Source organism: Gymnogyps californianus, chromosome 2 (assembly GCF_018139145.2).
Source record: "Gymnogyps californianus isolate 813 chromosome 2, ASM1813914v2, whole genome shotgun sequence".
NCBI lineage: Eukaryota > Metazoa > Chordata > Aves > Accipitriformes > Cathartidae > Gymnogyps > Gymnogyps californianus.
The window spans coordinates 81634888-81658492 of record NC_059472.1 but is presented as its reverse complement, the minus strand read 5'-3'; the positions used below and the strand labels follow the sequence as shown (position 1 = coordinate 81658492).

The 23605-nt window shown below is 42.6% G+C and overlaps 1 protein-coding gene across 1 annotated transcript in view; it reads left to right on the top strand.

Annotated features, from left to right (window-relative positions):
- The window catches only part of ANKH (ANKH inorganic pyrophosphate transport regulator), a 105580-nt gene that overhangs the window by 65682 nt on the left and 16293 nt on the right, over positions 1-23605 (top strand). Inside the window, exons 3-8 of the mRNA XM_050890694.1 lie at positions 3539-3657; positions 4750-4833; positions 7351-7521; positions 8126-8260; positions 11333-11425; positions 15278-15373. Of these exons, the coding sequence (XP_050746651.1) occupies positions 3539-3657; positions 4750-4833; positions 7351-7521; positions 8126-8260; positions 11333-11425; positions 15278-15373 (698 nt within the window). The remainder of the gene's footprint in view (positions 1-3538; positions 3658-4749; positions 4834-7350; positions 7522-8125; positions 8261-11332; positions 11426-15277; positions 15374-23605) is intronic.

Sequence of the window (23605 nt, the reverse complement as noted above, 5' to 3'; positions counted from 1 at the left end):
TTTTGGTTGAAATGATGCAAGGAATGGGAAGAGCCATCTGCTTTAGATTCATGTAACGCTCTTCAGCTCTGTTGTCTGTGGTGTTAATTTTGTACCATGCTTCATAATAAGTTTGTGAGGTTGGCCAAGGTTAAGTTCTAATTGCATCAGCAATTGCTTTATTCACAGCTCAGAGACACATGCCTGTATATTTGTCAGTAAATCTCAGCTTGCTGAGTCCTTCTTTCTGAGGATGGAAACATTCATGGACATCAGCAAAAGTGATTGTGTGCTTTCACCGACATGTGGAATAGTTGACTATTTTAAAACTAGCTTTTAAGCTTAGCCATTATGATTTTAAAATCAAAATCACATTAAAAAGTGCAGTTACACTGTATTTTTGGATGGGGGAGAGAAAAAAGAATCTTAAAGCTTACAGAGCACAGTGCTGATATCCCAAGAAATCTTAAGAATGTGGTGCTGTGGGCTGTGAAGTCCCTTGAGAGTGTCCTGTCAGTAAACTACAACCCTGTGGTGAACTGTCTGTTCCTAGAAGTGAGAGTAGTTCAACCTCTGACCCCTCTGATTCTGTGAATTTTTCTGTGATAGTAAACTTAAAAAAAAAAATAATTTAAATATCTCAATGGCTTTTAGAGCCAAAAACTTACTTATTGCTCACTTTCTAAACACTTTAAAAGTCTCATTTAAAGCAGGCGAAGCCAAGCAGGTGAAGTGCACGGAGAGCATGGAGGGTGACTTCTGCGACGTGCTGTCTTACCAGCACTGCACTGCTGGTGGAGGCCCCTCCACAGAAGCAGGTTCCTCAGCACCTGGACTCTGATTCTGTCAGTCCCCATGTGGGGAGTAAGGGTGGTGTGTTTCGTGCAGCAGTTACTAAGTTTTTGTGCAGGAGAAGTGTAAAGCAACTTCAACGGAACCTAAGAGACAGCTCGATGACTCTGACCCTCGCAGGCAGCTTGCCTCACATGCCTTCCAAACTCCTCCTTCATTCAAATAAGTCGATTCAGAAACATCCATGTACTGCCCTGTTGTAAAAGCAGCTTTCCACAAGGACTTACCATGCAAAAATCCATGCATAACGGAGAGTTTTCAAAATACTGAGCAAAAATTGGTGTGTGGGTATTCATGCAAAAATAAAAAGAGGCTGTGCTTGATGTGTGACTGGACTGCAATAAGCACATGAACACTTAAAGAACTACACTGGCCCCCCTGAACTGAGGAAAGGTTGGAGTTCTGGTTTAAAGTTCCTCCGCAACGCCCTTCAAGAGGAAATAAGGCTGGGAGTGCCTCAGGAGGATGGCTAAGCAGCTTGGGGATTACCCGGTGAACTGGGAGACTGCGAGTCTAACAGTCGTAGTTCAGATGAAAGACATATAGACAGAGACCAGCATAGGGAAAGGGGGAGTTTTTAACATTTTAGCATCTTTTGGGCAGTCCTGGTTATCTGGAATGAGGCTTGTGCCTGTTCCCAGTGCTGTCATACCACCTCCTTCTATTTTACTACCTTGTTTACACTGTCTTGTTTGGACTGAAAAAGTCTTTTTAGTCCTGTTAACCATTTAACTGCTGTATCCCCAAGCCATCACAAAACAATGATGTCACACTCTTCTTTAATTGCTTCCAAACACTATTTATGGGTTATGAGAGAGAGTTTTAGGCTAAAAAGATTGAATTGGATGACTAGTGTTGTCATTTGTCAATCCGATTATGTGACCTGCATGCATGAAAGGGATAACTTTCCTGAAACACCCTGTATGAAGGTCTGTACAATGATAATAGAGTTGTTATAAGTGGAAAATCAGATAAATGTTCACATTTGAAATAATTATCTTAAAAAAGACACAGGTGGAAGAGAACTGCCACACAGGTGGAAGTAATTCTGCCATTACTTGTGCTGGGAGATTGACTTTACAACCTAATCATTCTTTTAACAGCTATTACAAGTGTATAGAGGAAACAAAGTAATAATATGCAGGTCTAGAACATAGTTTATAAAAGGTTAAAAACTATTTGGATTATTTAACTGTGCATATTATTTAAGTCCCCATAGTTCAGAGATTACAGTCATAGCTAGCTCTTCGTTATTCCTGGTCATGGGGAGGACTCTGGGGTTATTAAAACAGCTGGATAACATGGGTACTAACAGAGACGTAAGCAGTTCTTTAGAGCTGTGTGGTGAGTCCCTGCGTCTGTGCTGTCTTCAACCCAGCACCTTGGGAAGAGAGACCTGGCAAGAGGCGTGTTGCCCAACACTAAAAATTCTCGTGTTGGGTTGAAACAGAACGGTGAAGTAACGTACTGGCAATCGGAAGTGGCAAACCCCGATTTCCATCGGTGCCCTTTTCTGACTTGTGGCTCCCGACGTGCTGGCTCTAGATAAGGAAGGAAACTAAGGCTGGTCGAGGCTGCCCAGAGACTGTACAGTGAAGGGCACAGTGCCCTGACAGGTCCCAGCAGAGGTGATCATTAGGTGGAGTAAGGGAGAGGCATAATGAGTGTGATTGATTGATTACTCCACTCTCATGAGACCCCACCTGGAGTCTTGTGCTCAGCTCTGGGGCCCCCAACATAAGAAGGACAGGGACCTGCCTGAGCAAGTCCAGAGGAGGGCCATGAAGATGATCGGGGGCTAGAGCACCTCTCCTATGAAGACAGGCTGAGAGAGATGAGGTTGTTTAGCCTGGAGAAGAGAAGGCTCTGGGGAGACCTTATAGCAGCCTTCCAGTACCTAAAGGCGGCCTACAGGAAAGCTGGAGAGGGACTTGTTACAAGGGCCTGTAGTGATAGGACAAGGGGTAACGGCTTTAAACTGAAAGAGGGTAGATTTAGATTAGATGTAAGGAAGAAGTTCTTCACTGTGAGGGTGGTGAGGCACTGGAACAGGTTGCCCAGAGAGGTTGTGGATGCCCCATCCCTGGAAGTGTTCAAGGCCAGGTTGGATGAGGCTTTGAGCAACCTCATCTAGCGGAAGGTGTCCCTGCCCATGGCAGGGGAGTTGGAACTAGATGATCTTTAAGGTCCCTTCCAACCCAAACCATTCTATGATTTGTTGCATGCCTTCACAATTCATAGTATCCTTTTACAGCTTTGGGCAGGTTTACAGGCAATGTCATGAGAATGCAGTGACAATAGATGGTTTCAGCATTTATAAGGTACTACATCCCATGAAATACACAATGCCTGGTGAAAACAGCTTTTCTAACAAAGAGCCTTGAGTTAATGAAAGAGCAGTAGATTTTCTGGAGTACCAGTGTGTTCATTTAGCAAACAGATGTGGCACTTACTATACCCATCTCCCAATCCAGCCATTTGTTATCACTGCTCTACCAAAGGTTAGTTGAAAAAGAACCGTGAGAGCATTCCTTAGTCATAAACAGCAGCTGGTGAGGCTGTAATATCCTGAAGCCCCTGCAGCTGTTTGCTAAGTGGATGCATGTCTGAGCTCCTAGGCATCACAGTCTTTCAGGTACTTCTGACTATCTCACCCAGAGTCCATATGTAACCTTTATTATTCATTCCTATTCTTGTGTCTCTACAGCATATAGCGATTTGGGGTATTACATTATTAATAAGCTGCACCATGTGGATGAATCAGTGGGAAGTAAAACTCGGAGGGCCTTTCTTTATCTTGCTGCCTTCCCTTTTATGGATGCCATGGTGAGTGCCTGATTCAGAACTGAATTTTAATATTAATGGGTTTTTTTTTTCTTTGGTGACCTTAGTTCACAAAGTCTGTTACCTGATGGGAAACTGGAGGTGTGCAGAAGAAAGATGTGTCCTTTGCAAGCAGTAGCTCTGAATATACCTGGACACATCATTTCCTGCTACCTGGAAAAAGCATCTGGGTGGACTTTGAACATCCAGAGATCATAACAAATGTAAAAAAACCTCAGCTGCCTTGTTAGAGTTACTGTATATGCATGCTGGAAAGCACTGGTCATCTTGTGATGAGCTGCACCGGTTGTCTGTATGTGTCCTTTCATTCCAATTTGTAGTGAAAGAGTTGGATTTGCCATGCATTCCCAGATCACTTGCAGAGCTCACAAGGGATAAGCTCGGTATTTTCTCAAAGCAAATTTGTTGAAAAGATATTTCTTACCATCAGTTTTTGCAAGCACAGCTAAGTCCAGTATATCTCAAATGCTTGGGCAAGAGAGCCACACATGGGGTGGGCTGCTGCTTCCCAGATCACCAGGCTTACTGCTTGTGGTCTGCACAACGTAAAAATATGGCAGCTCTCTTTAATGCCTCTACTTCTGTCTAAGACTGGTAAAGGCCTTCTCATGGCATGCCTCCACCACTTTCTCTACCACTGTGTCTGCTTGAAACAGTAGCTGTCAGTAAAAAGAAGTTGGATCATTAATTTTTCTTTTCCAAACAGGACTCAGTATAGCTCAGTGGGCCAATGAATATTGCACTTCAGAGGTGCATTCAGCTGGTGAATGAGAATAAACATTTTTTCCCTTGGATTATTCCATGCTGTGCAGCATCTGTTTTATGAAGAAGGGGCAGTTTCTTGCTAGATTTGCTCAGAAATTTCTATACAGTCAATGAGGAACTGAATGCAGCAGTGCTTTCTCTGCATTACTGGCTTAACATTTGCCCAGGTTCCCACCAGGTACTGCTGGTGGAAAAGAGCCTTATAAGTTGTTTGTGTACAATGTAACAACCAGAAAACAGCATTCTGGGACCTGAAATCATTCACAAGTATCATAATCACTTCCCAAACTCTTCTCTGCCTTTTTTCAGGCATGGACCCATGCTGGGATTCTGCTGAAACACAAGTACAGTTTCCTAGTGGGATGTGCCTCCATCTCAGATGTCATAGCTCAGGTAACGACTCCTCTTAGCAGTCACTGTTTCTGTCGTGTTACGGACTAGATGCTTTCCTAAGCAGGAATTTTCTTGCACAGAGACTGCCTTCTCTCTCTACCATGAACAACACACTAGAGGAAGTAATCTTGTATGCTGTTCTCTGGCTGTTTCCCCATCATGTGGAGGCTGTTTGCTGATAGTTGTGGTTTAGGCTGGTCTCACTTGACTGGATCAAGTCAGTCCCAAACCAATGTCAGGAGAAGGGAACCAGGATTGTTTGGGCTAGGGCCGTGTCTTCCAGCACCTCCACAACCCTGTTTCAGAATGGCTGAGAAACAAGTTATATATACATGTGTACATCTGCGAAAAAGAAAGGTCAGGCAAAGAGACGGATGGCTGCTACCAATCCTGAGGCTGACGGAGTGCTTTGAAAGAGACCTTTCTGCCCCCTGTGCATTCTCCCCCATGCTTCACACAGTTGCACTGAAATCCTGCGTGGGGCTCGTAGGTGGGGAAATGAAGGCTTGATTCTCCAGTTCACCTGTCAGTTTTGCACATGCTGTCTAATCCAGTGAAATGCAGTAGTGTAAGCCATCTTCTGAGTGCCAGTATAGCACTGTTCTTGTTACTGGTCCAAAAGGTGAAGGCTGAGAACTGCAGCAGAAGGGATCTGTGGTGATAGCCCCTGGGTGATGCAGAGAAGACCAAATGTTGTTTGAACTTTCATTTGCGAGGGAGGTGTTAACTATCCTGTTGCCTTGTACTAGACACAATTAAAAAACAACATTCATACACATTGCTGATGGCCAGTGTTCTAGCATTTGAGAACCAATATACAGCCCTCTTTTTAAAGCATGTATAAAAATATTACGAAATGGAGAGTCCCAGCACCTGTAAAACAGTTGCTGTACTGCCCCAATACCAGCTGAATGGTGTATTGACTGGGTAAGAAAGAGCATAATAACAGTACAACATCAAAGGAAATACGAAGTCAACAGCACTTAGTTCAATTTTCCATAGCATTTTCCTCCCACTAAATATGAGCAAACCATAAACCACGTTGAACCACTCAGTCAGCTGCTAATTTATGTTTGGCAGGTCTGCCCCTCTACAGTACTGCACTAGATCCCTGAATACCAGTTACTGTAAATGACCTTAACCCTCAGGATCTGCTCTTGTTCTGATGTGACCTACAAAGTTTGCTGACCCTAGATGCATGCCGGGTCATATACAGCTAAATACAGAAACAAATTCTTATTTTGGCCATGGTACACATGCCCTTTCCACAATGGTTGGTGAGTGGGGTGCCAGGGTTGTGAAGAATAAGACACCTGTCATCTTCTCTCAACAAAATATTACACAGAGCAAGAGCAAATCCGGAAGACAAAAAGTTGTGACTCTCTGTACCCCAGAGCTCTCTACACCTACATCTGCTCCCTACACAAGCAATAGGTGCACAGGCAGTAGCTAATTCTCCTTGGGTAGCTTCATATACACACTTTTTGTGACTGACTTTGCTTCTGTTTACTGAGAAACAATTCTTCTATAGGGTTCAAAAGAGCAGTTTTGCAAACCCTCATAAACAGTGTGGCCTGCCTAATAAACATTTGCACAGTGTGATTTTTCTTAAGTATTTCTGGAGCTCTAGCAATGAAGGAGAGAACCTGCCCCTGAACAATGTGTTTTGTATTTCTTGTAACTCACTTGAATGCCAGCATGTCCTGGCAGGGTTGTCCCTGATTCCGCTGTTCACAGCACCAAACACAGTTGGCTTTCCAGATGTGCCCCCCATCCAGAGACATTGGGACTTTAACAGGCACGCCATCAGCTCTGTACTTAACGAAGAGAATAGTATCATATTAATGAATTCCTTTGCATTTTCTGGATTGAGCATTTAATCTTATGAGACTGAATTATGAGCTGTTCATTAGCCCAAAAGTTTCCATTTCATTTACATCAATGTGGCACTCAGCTGAAAAGAGAATGATGAAATACTGAAATTTCACTCAAAAAAGTAGAAAATTAGGGTGACATAAGACTTTCTGCTTCTAAACGCTGAAGTGAATACTTTAAAACATCTGGCTTTTTAATTGCCACTGCCCTGCCCCGCCCCACCCCCCCCCAAAAAAAGTAGGGCTTAGAAGCTGACTCTAGAAGCATGTCTCCAGCCTCAGTGTATGTCAGAATAGCACATTCTCCTGGGAAGGGTGACACTCAGCCACAGGCTTGCTGCCAGACCTTGCCAGACTTTCATGCTAACCTTCTCATATTTATGGCTCCTAGTCTGACACCTCCCCATACCTTCAAGTACTGTTTAATAGAGCTTCTGTATGATGTTAACTCTTGTTCTTCTCATTTGTGTGACCGAATGCAGGGGGGGTCCTGACTAAAGTTTCAAATGCCACAAGCTCGAAGTCAGATAGATACTCTAGTCACGTTGGTTCAGATGGACTAGCTTGGAGTCAGACAGGAGATGTGTTGGCCCTAAAGAAACACACAGACAAATTACTAATCATTTATTTGTTTGCCCTGTAGGTTGTTTTTGTAGCCATTTTGCTTCACAGTCACTTGGAGTGCAGGGAGCCTCTCTTGATCCCAATCTTGTCCTTATACATGGGAGCACTTGTCCGATGTACCACGTTATGCCTCGGATACTACAGGAACATACATGATGTCATTCCTGACAGAAGTGGGCCTGAAATGGGGGTATGTCTTAATACTTTGCGCTTTTTTTTAGTTCAGTACTTTTAAACTTGCTTTTTGTGTTATAATACTGTATTAAACCACTGTGCATGAAGGGCCTCCTCTCTCTGTCCTGCAGGAAAAAACATTTTCACTTAAAGAGGCATGGTAGAAACTATTCCAGCAACAGTGCCCATGAGGCAATGCTTCCTGTGGTGTGGATGTGCTGTCTACTGAGCCCCTCTGTACTGAGCTCTGTACTGAGCTGTAAGACAGCACAGCATGAACTGAGTGGACACCTCATTTCACAGGGAAGAAGATCTCAAAATTCCTCTTTTTCCTCAAATGTCATATTAGTTTTCCTGTATCTTTGGTAGCCAGAACAAATTATTCAGATAGATACCTTATGCATTATTTATTGAGATCCATGACATAGCTTCTTTTGAATCAGTATTACTAACATGAGTGAAAATATTTTAGGCTCCTCATACTGAAAACTATTGAAATGAATGTACCAAACTGACAGTGGGTGGGAAAAGCAAAAATCCTTTCTCTGTGCTTTTGGTTCAGTTCTGCATGTTTTTTTCCAAACCCACTTCTTTTTTTTATTTTTTCCTATGTGTTGCAGGGAGAGGCTACAATAAGGAAGATGCTGAGTTTCTGGTGGCCTTTGGCATTAATTTTGGCAACTCAGCGAATAAGTAGGCCCATTGTCAACCTTTTTGTCTCCCGGGACCTAGGTGGCAGTTCTGCAGCCACGGAGGTAAGAAAGTCAGTGCTCTCCGTTACTGCAAATGATCATTTACATGGAGTTACCTCTGTGTTTCTCTTCTCAGCCATGCTGACAAGATAAAATTGTCTCAAGTACATTTCTGTTTAGTGCTCTCTTTATCCTTGAAAAGAAGACTGCTTGGACTCATACCATGAGCGTTTCTGCCAGGCGTAGTGGGACCTCACCCTCAGCGAGACCACTAGAATTTTTTCACTGAACAGTTCCTGCGTCCCAGGTTTTCATGCTCTACATATAGGTACATATGCTCTGGAGCATTCAGATTCCAGAGATTTTAGGACAGTTGTCAGTAGTCCCATGTTCCGCTGTTCCCTGTCATGTACATTTATGGCTGTGCAAACTGATGTGAAACTACTGTTAGCAGTCCGTGCATCACGCAGAATACGGTAGAGATGTAAGGAAGCACATAAAAAAAATCTGTCTCCTGGTTGGGATATGAAATGCACCCTGTTTCTTTTGAGGAATTTCAGATTACTCCAATAGTCTCCTACAGCTGATGGGAGCCAGACTTCTGATTGTAATGCAGAGCCTTCACCAATGCTCACCATGAGCTGACCTATTCTCTTAAGAAGTCTGGGGGACCTTTGCTGCCAGTTTCGGTGGGAGGATGTCTGGATCCATGTGGCCATTAGCAAATCTCTCATGTTTTTTCTGTAGGAAAAACAAAGCTGTAAGATACTAAATGGAAAGGAAAATTCAAACAGCTGAGGCCTAACAAATGTTTTCTCAGCGCTGCTAATTTGTTATATGCGATACCGTGTATTTCACTCGCTCAGGAGTTGCCAGTGACTGCAAATAAACAGCTGTGGAGAGAGAATTTAGGAAACGTAACGCTTTTACATGTGTAAATCAGGGATCAGTCTATGAGTTAATAACAGTCTCAGTACAAGGGGAGCCAGCGTGGGTTAGCAGAGATCAGTTTTGGATTTCTTGGTGACTTTTGATTTTAGATGCATCACATTTCATGGCTAGCCAATTGCATTTTGTTGCTATTAGGATGACTCCTAATACATGTCATAGCTGGTGGTTTGCTGGCCTTTTTACACTAACAGTAATGGTCACATTTCAGCTTTCTCTGATTTCTGAAATAATTGCCTCTGAAAAGGGAGGTGCTGGCAACACAGATAACATCAGTGTCTGGAGCATCAGTATACACAGGAGTTTTATAGGTCCCCTGTTCAATAATATCAGAAACTTTCAGTGTGGGCAGGATGTCCCTGTGAAGGGCTAGGCTATAGCACGTTCATGAAGACAGCAAGTCCACTTGCATTAGCCAACTCCCACTGCTTCTGTTTGGACTGCCAGCACAGTTATGGTGATTGGGGTACCTTTTTTGGTGTTGGCTTTGATGGGGGACTTTTTCACCTGTCAAATACAGGTTCTAGACATTTAGGAAAGCTTTCATGCACATATTTTGGGATCCCACCAATTGAGGAAAAATACTGGAGGAAAAATACTAGAAGAAAAATAACTGCTAAAAAGTTCAGTAATTTAATCCAAGTGGAATGTAGCATACAAAATGTGGTAGTGAAATATTGTTTTCTTTAACAGTTACTGTGTCTTTGCAGTCTTTTTGGACTTCATAATGAAAATAAGCAAAATATCTTTTATATTCCTTATTTGGTTTAACCTAGTTAAGTTTCATACAGATGGAAGTTCTGCTGAAAATACAATAATGGAGGGGATTGCAATTAAAAAGGATACTGTCTTAAAATTCCAATTTGTTTTCTTTGAGCCAATTACTTTTTCAAGGTACATTAAACATTATTAAAGCTATTATTAGCAGGGAAGAATCTGTCCCACTCTTTTCCTCTCTGTGGATATCACTACTTTTCCCCCTCTTTTTAAACAGCACAGGGAACAAATTAGCTTGCTACATGGTCCTGTGTTTGTATAGATCTTTTAACCAAGCAAGGACAGCAATTATATTTATAATGGGAAAATGGGCTCAGATAACCAAGAAAATGTACATCAAAAGTTTAGGAGTGAAACAGAGACAGCGGTAGTTAAAAAAGGTCTTTCTTAACACTCCCATTGCCAGATGTAAAATGAATCTGAATGTAGGTGGATTGCAACAGATCTGAACCTGCAGACAAAAGGCAGTCAAACACTTTGATTTCTGGGATTAAGAGAGTCAGGCAGTTCTCAGTACAGATGCACACTTCGGCTCTGAGGACTAGAAAACTTGGGGTGACAGTAGATTTCCAAGCAGCTGCAGGAAGAGCTCCCTAAACACCCTTCCTACATGAAAGACATGAAGTACATGTATTTGGACTTTTTCTTCAGAAAACAGAAACATCAGCAAAATCTTTCATACATTAATATGTAGGAGGGTTTTAGGTCTTTGATGTACCTCTTGGACTGTACTTGTGAAAGTGCAAAAGGGCCTAGTTTTAAATTGCAGACAGTGGGTTGTTTCTCATTATAGAAATGGTCATCTGGAATTATTTTTGTCTGTTTTTTGTTGGTGAGCACCAAAGTGGGGAGAGGGGTTTTTTTTGTCTTGTAAGTGCCTCCTGCCCCAGAGCAGTCAGTTTGATGTCCAAAGTCAGTCAGCCACTGAGGCCTACTGTTTTGTAGTCTGTCTTACTGAAAACTGTTTTACTTATGAATAACCAAGTAAAATATATATAAATTAAAATTATGAAATATGATCCAAAGCTACCATAAGCTGTAAGGCATTCTGCTACTCAAGTATCTGTAGGTAAAATAACTCAGGAGCAATGTGGGAGGGAGGTATTCGGCTGGCTGAGGGGCACGCACCAGCTCGAGTTAACTATTATCCCAAAGTATCAGAGTGATGGTGAAATGGCAAAGCTGAGTAACATAGCTTCATGGCACGAAAGATTTTGTAAGCTTAAAACGCCAGGCCAAATGATGGCCACTCTGACTGTCTTCCTGAAACAAAGAGCTTCCAGTCGCCTGCCTGGTTTCTCACTGTGTCAAAGTCAATGATGTGGTGATATTGGTGGGAAATGGCACCCTATGTTAGTTTAACTGTTCTGTTCGAAGATTTGAAGTTCATGTTTCCCTGTCTTTTCATAGGCGGTGGCGATTCTGACAGCTACGTATCCTGTGGGACACATGCCATATGGCTGGCTGACAGAGATCAGAGCAGTATACCCTGCTTTTGACAAGGTGAGTGCCCATGTTAGGGGTGTAATAAATACCTTTCATGTGGTTTCACATGCATGGTCCTCCTCTTTCTCTCTGTTACAACATTTTAATTTAGGTGTGGCTTCAGTGAAGTCAGAGGAATTTCTGCCAAACAAATATGAAGAAAGTTAGTTCATGGCTCCATAATCAAGTGTAACAGATTCTTTAAAAAATGAACTAACCAAAGATTAAATAGGGCTGTATTAATGGCCGTCTATTGTCTTGCTTCTCTTTACTTTTGCTTTTGATGCCTATTGTTCCTTGTCCCACTGATAAGGTTTTCTTAAAATCCTAGTTAAAATGAATTGGTTTTTGGTGGCTTCAAGCTGTTGTCTGATTTATGATTTTAACCTTAGCTTTGTGTTACAAAGTATTAAGCTACCTTTTGAATAGATAGGTGCTGTATTTTTAAGGATTAAAAAAAGTCCTCACTTACTTACTTATTATGATGTAGGTACTTAGCTAATGAAGTGATTTCTCACAAAGTGTCCATCAGTGAGTGAGCAAGCTCATGCCTCTGCTCCAGATTCTGCGGTATCTCTCAAATGGGTTTGGGTTCATTTGCTTATGTTAATATTTAGCAAAGATTGTTTCATAGGCTGACAGTAACACAGATAACATACATTATTTTAGTAGTACTGACTTAGCTGACCAAGACTATGAAGATTTTTGTTGGCAAATCAGGTGATTACATAAGAACGCAAGAACTGCCCCTGGAACTGAACACAGAGTAAATATATAACCAAAATTAATTTTGTGTAGACTCTTTTTTTGCTCTGTTTTAGAACTGGTACTCACTAGTCCAATGTTGTGCAAAGAATAGTCATGTCCTGTGACACTCTAATTCAAATGCCAGATCCTCTCCTGCCCTTTATTTACCAATTAGTAACTGAGCTTTCTGGTTCCAAATACTGATGAAAAAAATATTTGCTTGCTCCAGGATGTACTTAACTGAAGCAGGCCCTGTTTGATGTGATCCACCATACTTCCGAGGAGAATTTAAAAACAAAAGAAAAGTCAAATCAGTCATAACTTCCTAACCTGCCTGTGTATAGCTAAATTGACCTGTCACATAAAATACACATGCAGGCTTTCTCAGAGGTCATGCTGCTGAAAAGGAACTGCAGATGCAAAACCAATAAACTGCAAGATAAAAATGGTTTGGGACAGGAAACACAGGGGATGCTAACCTCATCTGTTAACAAGCCACAATCAAATGCACTATTGCCAAGCAAAATTAACAGCAATTAAGACTCCTAAATTCAGGTCTCGTTTAGCTGGTGGAAGATGTGCTGACAACTTTAGTGGTGACAGGATTAGACCGTGATTTGTCTGTTTATTTCAGTTAAAAGGCTTCTCATAGAGCTCTTGTGGAACAAATGTGAGGAAGAAAAAGCTAGGGTAAGGCACAGATAGGTACAGTTTATCTAATTGCCAAAAAAGTATATAATGGGGATTTTAGTTGCATGTTTTAAGAGCAATTTGGCATAAAATGTGCTAAGTGAGGTAGCAGCAATATAGAGGGTATCTCATCCTGGCAACCATGCGTGCAAATGCCTCCACCATACATTTCAGACAATAAATACCAAACCAGAAACCCACAGTGGGTTTTTTTAGATTGCTGTGAGAATTGCTTTACACTTGGTCACACATCATTCACATGTCACCATGCATTTCAAAAGCTTTTTTTCCTTAAGCTAAGGCTTTCTCAGAAGAGTCCGGATAGAAGCACTTTTTATTTCTGAACTCTGTAAAGCCTCCATTGTGATTTTCAGATGCTGAAACAGTTTGCATGCATGCAAATTCCCATTTTCTTTTGTCAATTACTCAGAAAACTGGCAATGCTGATGGCCATCAGAAGCACACTGCGTTGCCTTAACTGACTGATGGGATTTGGGATCCAGACAGCGTGCCCCTCTTCAGTGGCTCTACTGGAGAAGTCAAATTCATGTCTCCACAGGGAAATCATTACCTCTGTTCACGTTTGTAAGAGAGATGCAGGGTCCTGGTTCAGTCTTTTATGAGACACTGTGTCCAGAGCAACCTCATGGCCTAGCAGTTACGCTCAGGTTAAGGGGTACTGCTGATTTTCTGAAAGAAAACAGGCATATCCTAGTTCTGTGCTCTGTTTGCTGTTTTATATGGTGGTAATGCCATCACTCTTAATGGACTGTGCCATCTGATTCAGAGCAACAACACCGACTGTGAGAGGACTTGTGAACGCTATTTATCTGATTAATAGATAGGAGTGGATACTCTTTTTGCTCCATAATCTGCATAGTGTTTTGATGCAAGAACTAAATAGTGTGCAAGAGATAGGAACAAAGAGTACGTGGTCAGGAGTTAGAGCAAAAGGCAGAGTAGAGCAAGGGCAGAGTTAGCAGCAGCGAGGTAGGAACGAACGAGAGCCCTTTTTTTTCACAGCCCTTTTGGGTGGCTGGATTTGAGTGTGCTTTCCTTCCTCTCTGTTATTTTAGCCTTGTTAGAAAGTTGATCCATGCAGCAGAGTTCGTTTAAACACTGGTGAGCAATGTAAGCAAGGCATGTCCTCACATATATAAAAACTAACAGTAACACAGTGTTTCTTCAGAAACACAAGAAATAAGAATAGATGCATGAAAAAAATGTTTACAGAGAGTTTTCACAACCTGTTCCCAAAAAGGGCAGACATGGGAGTAGCTTCCTGCTTTAGGGTCTGGGTTGCCTACGTGCGTCTTCATGCACCGAAACTTCCAAGCAGGTGTTTAGGCCAGGAGCATGGGGCTGTCCAGGTGCCATCGCTGCACTGATCACCACAAAAGCTTTTAAATTGCACAATTCCATCAACTACATGAATCTGTGTGAAATGGTGTACCCTTCACGGAGCTCACGTTCAGTTTGTCCTCTCCCAAAGTATGTTTGCATAAGTTCCTATTTCTCTTAGGAGTAACTTCAGTAAAGGAGGCTGACCATGTGACAGATACTGCTGTTCTACCTGAGTTACATCAAGGATGAATAAATGTTGTACTACATCTCATGGTACAGGTTTTATCAGCATGGGCACATACTTGGGTATATCTCAAACAGCCCCAAGGTGGATGCAATAGATGACCCAACAACCTATTGCCACAGGGCTTCTAATGGTGCCCTGCTTTTGATATCCCATCCTCTCCTTTCACAGACCATTTAGTTTGTTTTCATGTGTTCCCTGAGGGCAATTTTGAATCTTCAGCTTCATTTGCTATATTAGACATTTGGAAGAGGGCTTTTGTTGTTGTTTTAAATAAAACTTCGCTGCCATGTGAGTACAGAGCCCATGTTCAAGGTGGAACATCTAATAGTCCTAATCATGTTCTGTTCATTAAACTGCATTAACAGAGCCAGCTGTTCCAGGAGCTTTGTTTATATTACCTACTTGTCTAATTGGATCAGTAAGGGTACTTGCATTGGTGTATGGATTTGGTACCACTCTGTGGTAAAAGGGAATGAAATCCTATTTTTCCTGTGAAAACATGCTACAAACTTTAAACTAAGGTAAAAAAAATCACGTGGCACTTCCTTAGAAAGAGCTATCACCCTTTTTCAAAGCTGAATTTGTTAAATAGGACTTATTCCTTAGAAAAGTAGGGAGATTACTCAGCCCTCAGTGACCATAGGAGCAGTTGCTGTCAGTTTAAGTGGAAAATATTATGTGGTGGTACAAAGTACTCAGAAGGCTCTAGGTTAAAAAGCAAACAAGCAAAGGCAGACATGCATGGGCACAGGCAGTCAGGTCCAACACATGACCCTGGTGCCCTCAGCCTCCCAGTAGTCTGGAGCCAAGCTAATGCTTGTTATCTCTTTCTCTTACCCTAGAATAACCCCAGCAATAAATTGGTGAACACCAACAGCACCGTCACAGCGACACATATCAAGAAGTTCACTTTTGTTTGCATGGCATTGTCCTTAACGGTAAGAAACCTTTGTTCAACTCTCTGGCTTTCGTCTCAACCAGAAAATTATGATGTCCTCTACCTAATGCTAAAAGCACTAGCAGTTCAAGAAGGGTGAGTTTTCTTTTCCTATGAAGCTCTGTTGCTTTTATCTGGAGGAGGAAGTGTGATCATAGTACTGGAGTATTAAGAAAATCAGCTATCATTAACTCAGGCTAGATATCTTAAGGGCTAGAGTTATTTTATTTAATCCTCACTACTTTCCATTTTGAGTCAGCCTCCACATGCAAGGAGATACTGGAGATCTGCTTTTCTTTTTTTCTCTTTTTTTTTAATGAACAAAACTTCTGGTAACCAGCATGTCAGGAAAATGAAAAACCGCATTTGTCGCATGTGCAGTGGGATGGCAGCCTGTCCCCGGGCATCCTTCATCTACTGTGAATGGTGGGAAAGGCAGCACGTGTCGGAACTGCAGTAGCTGTTCCCCGCTACCTCGTGTGGCACTGATCTTCCATGCTGGGGGTACTCTAATGCATGTTGGTTTTGTTTACTCTCAAAATGAACTAAAAAGGGCAATCTCAGAGATGGTGCTGACGCTGACAAAAGGATCTAAAGCCTTGTCTGTGCTGGGAAGCATTGCAAGGGGCTGACATTCAGGGAGAAATTTTGCTGAGCCTGCAGCATTTCCTAATGACCAGCTTGCACACATACATACAGTGCATCTTCCCCAAGAAAACTGTTTCTGCACAAGTCGACTTAGCAACAAACAGGCAATTGTGGAAGAAAACTCGTGCAGGTGGTGGGGATCATAGCAAATAATGGAGCAGATGACGAGGGTAAATCCAACTTCTGTTTCTACATAAGGTGGATTTACATTAGTGCTTGGAGCTGGTCAAGCGACCCTCTTCCCACTTGCGGTGGACTTGCATTAGCAACCATACCTCTGTCCGTGACAGTCATTGGCAGATTTGTGATTCGTGCACGGTGTCCTAAGGAGTCCTGGGCTGGCTCCCATCAGGGCACCACCAAGCACCAGGACCACCAGGGTCAGTCATGGCAGGGCCTGGCAGCCAGGGCCCATCCCACCCCCAGCCAGGAGCCGGGCAGCCGGGGAGCACCGGAGCAACCCCAGCCCCAGCATCGGGCACCTCCCTGGGTACAGGCAGAGGCCGGACTGGGACGTGGGCTTGCGGGTGGGCCCGGCTTGGCAGGGCCCATGGCCGAGCAGGGCAGGGCTGTGGGGAGCTGGAGACCGGCCCTGCTGGGGCAGGTGCTGATGGCCCCAGGCAGCTGCAATGGGGTCCTGGGCCGTGGGCAGGGTCGGGGGAGCTCCTGGGGTGGTGGGCAGGGACAGTCAGGGCTGGCAGTGCCCTCAGGGCCATGACAGCTTCTCTCCTCAGTACCTGCACTAGCAAGACAAAACCCAAGGAGAACCTAGAAAATAAGTTTCTCACAGAAAAAGTCCTTCATCACACTAGAAAAGTAAGTGGGAAATGCTGCAATTGTTTTAGGATACAATGCTCAGAGTCCTAAAATTGAATCTGTTCATACCCCAGACAGGTTTTCTCTTTATCCCCAGTGTTGCGTACTTTCCATGGGGTAGCTGGCTGCTTTGTAACTCTCTCCTCGCCACGTTCACAAATTTACTGTTGAGTAACGGATGGCTGACATAATTTCTCTCTCCCCTTCGTTTTAGTGTAGAGCCTTTTTGACTGAGTTGCACATGGCCTATGCATGAAGGGAAACTAATTTACATCAAAGGAAACCTTACGGTACACAAGCCTGAAGTATTTGTAACCATCCCCACCCCCTTGTCACAACCTGGGAAAGCAGGATGCAGTACTCTCTGTCTTATTTCACAGTTGAAAATGAAGCGACTCAACCCATCCATAGCTGAATTAGGAGATTTCTTCTGCTCTTTATTTCCTATACTTTTTCCCTAAACAGCTACAACTGGCCACCATCAAAGACACAATTGCATGAGGCAATGTGGCACCTCTTCTGTCTATTAATTTCCTAGACTTAAGCTTGAACTCTTTTCATGTGGCTTAGAGACCAACAGCTCTGGCTCTAACTTGTATTTCCTACAGCATGTAACAGAGACAGACATATGCCTCCACTGAATTGGCCATTGTCTGGAGACTTTCCACGGTTCTCATGTTACCTACCATCACACACCTTGAGGTTTTCTCTTGTGTGCTGTGCCAGGCCAAAGTTGTGTTCTCTACAGCTGGAGCCTCCCTTGAAGTCTGTCAGTGTTGTGAGAGACCCATGAAGGGGAAAGCTTTCCTCTTTATAAATTGTTCTGAGAATACTATTTCAATCTCAAAGCTTTCTCTGAACTGACTATTTTCTTAACCCTTCTGGGCATTTATCAGCTTACTCGAGTTCTGAGATCATGAGCTTCTCAAATTACCATCACCATCCTCTGCAGAGTAATTTTTAATTACTGAAATAGGCTTTTGTTTTGTAACTTTACAGGATTTTTTTTCCAAAAGTTCTCCATAGTACTTTCAAAAGCAGTTCTTTCATAGGCTCATCATGAGAGACTTGTCCGCACTGAAATTCCAGAAACACTTTTGAGGTCCATAGCTTTTCCTGCCCTGTTTCTATTTTTGCCTACGAGTGACAGATTCTTAGGATTGCTTGTCAACGGACAGAGTGGAAAAATAGACACATGAGCTCTAAAGACTCAGTTTGGTTCGAGGGCCTGAGCCTGCAAATGCTTCAGCGCACAAGCTCAGTAGATGTCGGTATGACTCAAGTTATCATGTGCCACGGGTTCTAAGGAACTGGACTTCAAATTTGCCTCTGTTGCAGCCAGGTCAGATGGCCACTGTAGCCGAGCTCCCATGGCCATTGGTGATTGCTGTGTTTTTCCAGAGGGGCTCTACTGCAATGAATGGCAGTCAGACTAGCGGCATCACCATTGGTAACATCTTGTTCTTTGGGATCAGAGGGAAAGTGGGAAACAGGCTCCCAGGCTGACCAAGAGATCAAAACAAGTCAAATACTTAGACATGTCATGTGAATCCATTCTCAAGTGGGTGATCTATAGAAGGATTCCAGAAGGTGGAAAAATAAAGGAAGTCCATTAACCACTGGAAAAAATAACAGTGAAACTTTTAGTATAAGCAGCAACCATGCAGGAAAGTACCCTTCCTGTGTAAAACCCTGAGAAACCTGCCAATCATTGAAGACATGCTATTTCATAGAGTTGGAAGAAAAATGTCCTACCTCCTTCCACAGACCAGTCATGCCCACACAAGAAGTACTGTAAACCTACTACTGCAGCAGAAGCACTTTTTCACCCTTGTTGATGGTGGCAGTATAGGGTCAGAGTAAAAAAAAAGGTATAGTTCTGTTAAAAAACATAACTTTGTTTTTATTTTAAATCTTCATGGGATCTGAAAGGCTGCACGTGAGCCTTCCCAGGCTGACTGGGCAGCATGCGAATGTGTTCTGCCGAGTGTGATCATAAGTACTGTCTCATGGCTTTGAAGCATCAGGCTGGTATTAAAGCTACTTCTTCAAAAAATGGGAATTAGTTGTCTTTCTTTTAGTGAAAAAATTGTAGACAAGCTGCAAGGCTGTAAGTAGAAGCCATTAGACTCCCAATATGTAAAAGAGCTGATGTGATTAGTCATATTGATGTGGTTTTGGTTGTAAGTAAGCAGTGACTCCTTCCAACAGGCCTGTTTTGTGGCTATGTAGCTGAATGTAAAATTTATATAGCAGAGGGGAGGGACTCAGCTGAAGAATTTTGCCCATACCATTAAGGCACTGGTTCCGATTTTAGAAAATAAGGCATGCTTGGTAATTTACTCTCAGCTTAAAGAGTGTGCATAATGCTGCTTGCCATTATTTGTTACTTCGCTGCCATTAGGCATTTCGGGGAAAAAATGCTTCTTTCGATATATATAAGTAGAGATACTGCTCCAAACGCCAGTCTTGCTGCCATTGCCAGATAAGGCTGTTGAAGAACTAAACATTTTGGTTCAATGCTAGACCTGTTTAGATGACCCTAAAATTCAGCCCTGAGATCATTGCACAGTTGTAAACTAAGTGAAGACACAGACTCCCAAGAAAGAAAACTGGTGCATTTGTAGCACACATCCCTTTGGTTGTGGGATGTGTCAGGCTCAGTACATCGCAGAAATCCCAAAATAATTTGTCCGGATGCTAAATTACTGCATTTCTCCATTGCAGCAAAGGTTTGCTCTGTTAAGGGAGAGCATTCCCTCGCTCATGAGCTGTGCGTAGAGGGGTAGGCTGTGCAAGGAGTGAGCTACTCAAGGGAACCCTGCCTTACCCAGCTGGAGTAACAGCAAATAGGCTGCGCTTCAGCAAGGGTCTTTCTTAGAACAGTGGCAGTGTCTCTGAGCTCTGACACCACAGTGCAGAATTCAGGGGTTTGCCAAAGCAGGCTGTAAGGCACAGCTACTGCCAAATTACCTTTCCCTTTCTTTCTTTCCTTTTTTTTTTTTTTTTTAGTTCTATCTCCGTTTCCCAGTTGAGCTCTTCCTTAAGTCTTCTGTGATGACACAGAAGTTGCAGTCAGTTAAGATCCTTTTCCCTGGCTAATGCTAGCTGCTGGCAGCCATGTGATTAGCGTTTGGTCATCTGCCTCTGAGCTGCAAGGCTTTCCAGGCTGATTTCATGTTAGTTAGTGCCTGCGATATGAAAGTGATGAGCAGAGGGCTCCTTTGGGAGGGCGCAAGCTCCTTCGCTGCACCTGCTGCTGCCCACGCCACATGGTGGTCACAGCCATGCCCTCATGCACGTCTATGTGCAAACCCTGCGCAAGTCGGTGAAGTTGCATGTCCTGAGTTGAAAGCCGGCCATCGACTGTGCAAGCAGCACTAGGGAAAGTGGGACATCTCACTCTCTGAGGGGACTGGGAGTGGTGTTATCTGTTCATGTCTCAGAGTGGGCTTGGAAGGCAAGTGATGTCTTACTTAAGAGCTGCAAGCACCCTTGTTTAAGTCGCTGCCATTTGGGTAAAAGCATGGCCGGCTCTATGTGGCTGAAGCAAGATCACTGCATGAGGAGCATGCAAGATACTAATCAGAGAAAGCAATTTCTCAGAGGAGACGGTTGTGAAAGCTCGCTAGCTCACCATCACTAAAAATGACCCAGAATAGTCTGTACTTAATTGTCTGTTTATACCAGGGAAGGAGCAATCAGTTCTTACAGCAGTAGTTAGTGAACTACACTATTCAGTTCAGCTTCCTTTTCAAGCAGCCTCAGCTGGGACAGACCCCAGTGCTTTAGGGATACATTTCCAAACACCAGCTCCTGTTAGCTGCATGGTGCCTGTTAACTAAAGTGTCAGCAATACGCAGTTATATCTTCATATTCTTGAGTGCTCTATGTATTACAACAGGTTTTCCTTTACCAATCAGACAGGCTCAAGATGCCAAGGGTGACATGCTGTGCGCACCATGCCACGTTCATCTGTCTGTCACCAAGTTAATGTACAGCAGGAGAGCTGCGCAGTACTCCTCAGTTTTAACGTGTTCTATTAGAAACAGCTCAAAGCTCTTTCCAGCACCAGTGCCATTATAAAAGGAATTTCAACGCTGCTTTGCTTTTTTTTAAATGGACACGTAGTTACTGACAAACAGGGAAAGTAGCAGTTTTCATGAATAAACAGACTGATTAAGGGGAGAAGCTAATTGTGTGGAATGCTATCTTATATTTAATTAGCAGACACCGCTTAAGAAACAAAATCCAGATGTTCAAGTTTGCCCCGTGATTTTTCATTCCGTTCTTTCCAAAAGGAGACTGAAAGATAGAGTGGAGGGAAAGCTTTCACATTTACACTAGTATGTGTGTGTGTGGTTTATGCAAGGCTTACAAATTTCAGATTTACTTGTTACAAGCCACAGACAAGCTAGTAAAAACTGTAAATCCCTTTTTAAAAAAAAAAAAAACCATTGCCGTGAAGTTTCAACTAAAGTGAAGGTTCAGGCACTTAAGCTGAACAAATCGATATCCATCGGTTGTGTTGTGGTAACAAAATCCAAATGCCAGGTAATCTACATTAGATTTAAATCTCAGTGAAAGTTTAAATTCAATATGTACTTAGGAGCAAACAGCTGGTCAGTTTACTGGCTTATATGTTTGGGCCTGAGAGTTGAGTATGTGTGTGTCAGTACATGTGAAAATGTCACCTGCTTTACAGTCAGGTTTGTCCACAATTGAGGAGTCTAATGATAGCTGTAAAATGTCTCTAATATTTACAATATTACTTTCTATATTATATATTAGGCCATTTTTTATATTCTATAATAAAATATTACAATTTTTTGTAAAAAGAATGTAATATTTAGATTCATATCTGAACTTATTCTTTTGACTGGAAAAAACACATCTTGATTTCTAAGGGCTCCTGCTGATGAGCATCTGTAGTTTGAGTTACTATTGGCAACTGTCGTTTCCTTCATTTGCTGGAAGTTATCAGCCCCTTAGGAAGAGCAGCATGCAGACTTTGTGTCAGCTCTCTAGTGCTTACATCTCGTAGCACAGGAGCATAACCTACCATCAGTTGGCAGTTATATTCATCTTATATATTAACATATAGTGTATGTAATTATAAATATATATCTGATAAGTATATAATCATATGCAGAGTGTAGTTGTTACATATAAGTGGGTTTTTTATATTATATTATAATGATCAGAAGTTTTAAGCTGCAGCGTTTGACATGTTCGCCTGTGCATCTCTTATTTCCCCCCAACCATGGGCAGAAAAGCGGGACAGACTGCTGGGGACCGTAGGCTCTTTAACTGATCTTGCAAGATTCAATAGAGGGACCCCATCACAGTCTTAAAAGAGCAGAGGGGGCTCCAGAGTCACAGAGTTTCTTTTGCTGGGTCCCTGTGATGGGGTAATTCAGTTTCAGCCTGAAGAGGGGAGGAGGAAAGTCTTTCTTCCATTTCATGACAGTTTACTGCAAGCCTAATCATTTGCCTAATCTCCAGTCATCCTCTGGTTGGTTATCTTCTATAATTAATCATCAAGGACCTAGGAGATTAGAAGAAAACTCTGATGAAGAACAAGGAAGCCAGTGTAACAGGGAAAATTCCCTATATGAAAGAATTAAAGTACAGAATACAGGACTCCATAGTTGCTGCTTTCTACTTATTTCTTAATTCTGTAAGAGCTAGAGCCGGTCACTGTGGAAGAGAAGCAGCTGTGTTTCATTCAGGCTGAGAAGCCTTATCTGTTTAAAAGGCAACTCCAGATGCCCAAGCTTTTGCGCTCTGCTTTGGATTTGGTTATGCCAAACTAGGAACTGCCAAATGGATACCATCTGCCGACTCTGCTGTCGTGTTGATCAGCAAGGCTTCACCAGCCAGTGAAATTCAGATAACTGGCAGATAAAATTGGAGCCTGTGTGAGTGAAGACAGAATATTCATACCAGCTCAGTATATTATTGCAATAGCATTGCTTTATTGACATATTCTCTGATGCTATGCAAACATTTTATACTCAATAGTTCTTTAATTTCCAGTTGAACTCAGCAAATCTTATTTCCCAGCCATCAGTCCGGCAGCTGATTTTTCCCATGAGGGGCACCAAAGACTATCCAGTTTTCAGTAGGCCCATTTGCTCTCAAATTTTCAATCTCTAGTCTAATAAATATGCCATTTCGTATCACTTTCTGCCTTTACCAGTAAGTTCATTTTCCACATGATAAAGTATCCTGAGTAAAGCTCTTGGGTACATAAGACACTGATGTGTTTGATGTTTTCAGCTACGCTGTCCTGCTAAACAATGAGACATAAAGCAACTGTTGGTAAAGGACAAGTTAAAGAATTCTTTGCAGCAAGACTGACTGCTGTCTTACTAGGTATCCTTAGCCTGCATTCAGGGTACTATGAATTAGGCTTGCATATTGAGAAACGCCAAGGAACACATTCCTGTTTCACTGATGAAACCTCTTAAAGGCAGAGGAGGAGTGTCCATAGCGTGAAATAAATAACTGCACAGCAGTTCCCTGCAGTACGCAGCTCTCACTGGGTGTCAGCTGGTTGGCGTCTGGAGTCCCATGCAGGCTGACATTTAGCCACCGTGAATGCACTTAATGAGTTGCGATACCTACAGAAGTATCATGCGCTTCGCTTTGTTTCCATCTTTGGAGACAAAACACCTGAAGGGTCTTATTTCAAGGCTGAGACAGTAAATTGCATTCAGGACCTGACAGGAGATTAGCTTTAACTTTTAGATGCCTTAGGCAGCTT